Source organism: Cynoglossus semilaevis, unplaced genomic scaffold (assembly GCF_000523025.1).
Source record: "Cynoglossus semilaevis isolate Cse_v1.0 unplaced genomic scaffold, Cse_v1.0 C19282099, whole genome shotgun sequence".
NCBI lineage: Eukaryota > Metazoa > Chordata > Actinopteri > Pleuronectiformes > Cynoglossidae > Cynoglossus > Cynoglossus semilaevis.
In genome coordinates this window covers 1-4450 of record NW_007585323.1, presented here as the reverse complement: position 1 = coordinate 4450, position 4450 = coordinate 1, and the positions used below count along the sequence as shown (strand labels likewise).

General features: G+C 39.6%; 1 protein-coding gene across 1 annotated transcript; it reads right to left on the bottom strand.

The window, feature by feature from the left end:
* Positions 1-19: 19 nt before the first annotated feature.
* LOC103399025 (uncharacterized) lies at positions 20-4429 on the bottom strand. The gene is made up of 8 exons (XM_008337775.3): positions 4379-4429; positions 4222-4292; positions 3936-4045; positions 3583-3597; positions 3118-3180; positions 2755-2884; positions 2230-2518; positions 20-2136 (listed from the first exon to the last, which is right to left on the bottom strand). Exons 2-8 carry the CDS (start codon positions 4274-4276, stop codon positions 2001-2003), a joined length of 798 nt encoding a protein of 265 aa, XP_008335997.1. The 5' UTR covers positions 4277-4292; positions 4379-4429; the 3' UTR covers positions 20-2000.
* Positions 4430-4450: the final 21 nt, after the last annotated feature.

The following is a 4450-nucleotide window of genomic DNA, read 5'->3' as shown; positions in this document are numbered from 1 at the left end:
TTTTTTTTTTTTTGCCACTTTGAGGAGAATTCCCAATTTTCTTTTTTAGCTCTTTCATTAACCTTAGGTTTGTTTTTGTCTTGAAGTTGGTAACCACTGATGTAGGTAAAGAAAAAGCTGATCACACTTTAAAGTTTACTGACTGCATTAAAGGTGCATTCTGCAATGTGGGTCCACGCGGAATCAATATGCTGAGCGGCATGTGGCAAACTGCAGAAGGGCTCATAGATAAACATACTCCATGCATTATGTACGTACATATTGTACACATACAGAAAACACAGGGTGTTTAGACCAATAAGTCCTTTGTCTCCTCATTTTCAGCAAAACAGCTTCAAAGTTTTCAGCCATTTCTAGAGGGGGCTCCACCCTCAGCCGGACGGCAACGTCCCTACGACATGTGGAAACGTGTGTGTGCAAACTGGACTGGGGACTTGTTGCTGGCTCCGAGGACAGAGGTGGTGAAAGACTCCTCTGGTGGACAAATAATGACAACATCTCACAAGTCTTGACACCGGGAAGTGTGACGTGTGGTGTCCATTGAGAGGTAGAAAAGTGCACCAGTGCCTGCTTCCTTCAAACAAACTTTGACCATTTCACTAATTTCTCCTTTTTTCTAGTCAAGGCCCCAGAAGTGGTGAAGATTTGGTGATTTTTATTTCTTCCAGTGGACCCTGAGAATGTCTCTGTTTGCCTTAGATCTGTTAGGACAGAGTTACGTGGCGGTGTTTCAAACAAAACACAGACAAAAAGGAAAATATAAATACCGTATAATGTGCATTAGTATCCAGGGTTAAAAAGTAGATTGATGCTATTTTGTAAGTATGATACTTTTAAACTACCAAGTGTGCACTACAGTAGAAATGAGTGTAGAATAGTGTAGTGAGCCGGGGGACTTTGTAATATATCATTAACACAAACACAGCTAAGCAGAAACGCTCCATCAGTTATTGGACACAGACCTCTGAGACAATATGTATTAAAAGTACAGCGTCACTTGTACTTCAGTAACACCTAACTCAAACATCCACGGGTTAAAAAAAGTGTTAGTCTCCATGTCAGCCATTGTCCAACTCTCCACATATTCATCCATCCCAGTGACTAAGTGTCCCTGCCCTCTGCTCTCATGCATGTTCTATTGCTCACAGTGGTGTAGTTTTGTTGAGCAGCAGATTATTTCATTTTTGTTAATACAAACATGATTTCATGTCTATAAGATTCACCTACTAGTGTTTTCTGCCTTGTGAGTTCATAAAAGCTAGACATTTTTATGGTTTCATTTTTACAGATGTGTTAATGTCAAATGGATTTAGTGAAAGGGAAAATAATGAAAAAACAAACAAACCATGGCATCAACTGTCGTTCACACAAACTGGTGGCTGTTAACTACAACTGATGGGCTAAAAGGTGAAAAGACCATGAAAGAACCACTATGGTATTACAATTAACAAGAGCCTACTGGTTACTGTGAGACAAATAAGGGGCCATTGAAATGTTCCGTCTACAAATGGTAACAAAACTAAAAGGGGTTTTTCAACACTTCAGTTTCAAAGTACTGAGACAAGAAAATTTGAATTTCTACTAGGTAAATAATATGTATACATAAACATACATGAAGTTGTTTCGGGTCATGTACAAAAATTATAATAACCATGATTTTTCTGCATTGGTAGAGAACCTATTTATCATAAATACAAAACAGATGGTTAAATAAAAATAACAACCAGTATTACTTTTAAAAATGTAATATAAAACTGGCGTTCTAATGCTTCGGTTTTTCTCTCTGAGACAACAACAGAAACAAAGCTTTCTGCTTCAAATGTATCCAATCAATCAACATGTGTTTTTGAAGAAAACAACAGCAGAAATGTCAGTGACTTATCCAGAAAATAAAAAAGTGTCTGATGATTAAAACAAAAATTTTCTGATTTGGAAGTGAATCCATGAAAAAAACCCACCAACAAAAGCTAAAACAAAACCCAGGATCCTCTGTCTCCACCTTAGCATTCAGCGTCAACGCCGCCCTCTAGTGGACCAGTACAGACAGCAGCCTGTGTGTCCTCAACACTGCCACCATGAATGACTTCGTTGGGATTTATGCATTTCTCTGTTTGGATTTTGTTATATTCTTCAACACTAACGACAAAAAGAGAGAGATAATTACAGTTTTATTCATCAAGAAATCAAGGTGAACAATGAGGATAATATTGTAATGTGAAACTGCTTCACCTATTGACACAGCCGTTGTTGAACAGTGACTCTCGCTCTGTCAGTGAGCTGCAGGATCTCCTGTCCTGCCAGGAGCCCACTCTGGAGGTCTGGCCCGTATCTGAGCTCTTCCTCCTTGGCACGATGGGTCCAGGGCCAGAGCTACGTCTCTCTAGGTTGACCTTTGGCCCCGATGAGTCTGAGGGGGCATTGAGTGATCCTGGCCCTTCTGCCTCCTTGCCGGAGTCGCTGCTGGTTCGCTGTCCATTAAGGCTATCAGTGGAGGACACATGACTCAGCTGACCATCATCTGAAATAGAAGGCAAATAATAAGGAGGAACAGAAGAAGAAAAAGAAGGGGGACAAGAAGGAGTAGAAGAAAAAGATGAACAAGTAAATAAGAAGCTGTTTATCAAGCTTCACATTAACTGTCTGCTTTCACATCAGCTGTGACTTTATCACCATTTTAGATGAATTCAAAGCTTTAATCCTTGTGCATTTGTCCTCACCACTGTCAGTACTGTTTTATGTTCTTTGTGAGTTTACCTCCAGAACCGGCCTCTCCTGCCTTGTTGCGCCGGCGTCTCAGGATGACCTCCAGCTCGCTGTCCTTCTTCCCTGGCAGTGAGGAGCCTGAATCCTGAGAGCCTCGGCTCGGGCTCTTTTTCACAGTGTCCTGTGTAAATTCTTTTAGTTTAAACTAAGAGCAACATTTAACAACACTACATTTCCATATTTAACAATGGCATGTCTTTAGATCTTATTTTAGATTTTTATATTTCATGTACAAATATTAGCAACATAAAGAAACCCTCATATGATGCTCTAAGATTTATTAAGAAATGTCAAAAACATTGCAGTTACCACAGAAACAGGTATAAACATAACCAACCAGCAAGCTAATCCTACCAGAATGCCTTTCAGTTCTTCCATTGCGCTCTCATGTGGTTTCTCCTCTGATGATGGAGGCTGCTAGAAAAATAAAAATAATGTTGTATTATGAAGCTGCATTACAGTTACATTTTAAATGCATATTTCTTATGTAAATAAGAAAGATTTTTTTTCCAATCACGGCCAGCTCTGCTGTTGCTTTTATACAATTCTTTGACAAACATTTTCCAGGTGTTGACTGGACTGTTGTCATAGTTAGAGCAGATTTCTGGCTTTGACGTGTTGCCTCATTCCCACTGTTTAATTTACTAAAATCTCATTAAAACTTGTGTGACAGGATCTAGTGTACAGTCTGGAAAGGATGTAAAAATGATGTATGTTTGTCTAATTAACTCTAGGGATGGAGCCTGGGGGAGGGAGAATCTGTTTTCCCATGGGACCTACTGTGACATACAAGATTGATGTAAACGTCAATTTACTTACTTTTACTGCTGACCGCTGTGGCATTGAGGAGGATGAGAATAAACAGGAGCAGGGAAAAAAGGAGAATATGAAAAGAATAAAAAACTTATGTTTTAGTAAATATGTAACAGAAAACTTCAAAATGACCTTGTGACCTTGACAAGTGTTCTGACAAATGAGGAAATCTGCAGTAACAGGTGCTAATGAAGCAGACGGTTGTCTGGTGTGTTTTTTCTGGTTCATTTTTTAATGTTACAGAAACATTTGATCAGCTCTGCTTTCTGGAAATGAGAACCTTTAAAGACTGACACAAATTTATGGGCCTAATAAATGGAGTTACATTTATTTTGTAGGTGAAATAAATGACTACGGACCTTGTTTTCTTTGTTTTGGCTTTTGACAGGCCTCAGGATGACACCATGTTTAATTCTCTCCATCATCTCGTTCACTGCCTTCACCTTCACATCATCCACACCCTCGTCAGCTGAAAGACAATAAAAACAAGTATGGATGACAAATATAATAGACTTATTTGTATATAAAATATCCTATTGGTTTTTGTTTCATTTCTATGCATTTACAAATAAATGCTAAAGATTCTCTGCGTCTTTCTCTCCTACGATAAATGCATGTGTCATTAATGGCATTAACAAAGCTCACCTGGAGGCTGCTCCGTCTTCACAGGGGCTTTGGAACCTTTGGACGTCTTCCTCATGATGGCAATGAGAGAGCTACGACAGATGATCAAAAATCATTAGGAGTTCCACACAGTTTGTAGGAAAACTCTGATTGGTTGGATTCTGCTCCCATCTCTCACCTGAGGGGGTTGCATCTAGATGGGGGAGGTGGAGGAGGTGGTGGAGGGGGAGGAGGAGGTGGTGGAGGTGGT

Coding starts and splice junctions, on each gene's coding strand:
- LOC103399025 (XM_008337775.3), bottom strand. CDS start 4,276: ATGAGGAAGACGTCCAAAGGTTCCAAAGCCCCTGTGAAGACGGAGCAG. Junction 4,046..4,221: donor GAAGACGGAGCAGCCTCCAG/GTGAGCTTTGTT, acceptor ATTGTCTTTCAG/CTGACGAGGGTGTGGATGAT. Junction 2,137..2,229: donor AACAACGGCTGTGTCAATAG/GTGAAGCAGTTT, acceptor TTTTGTCGTTAG/TGTTGAAGAATATAACAAAA.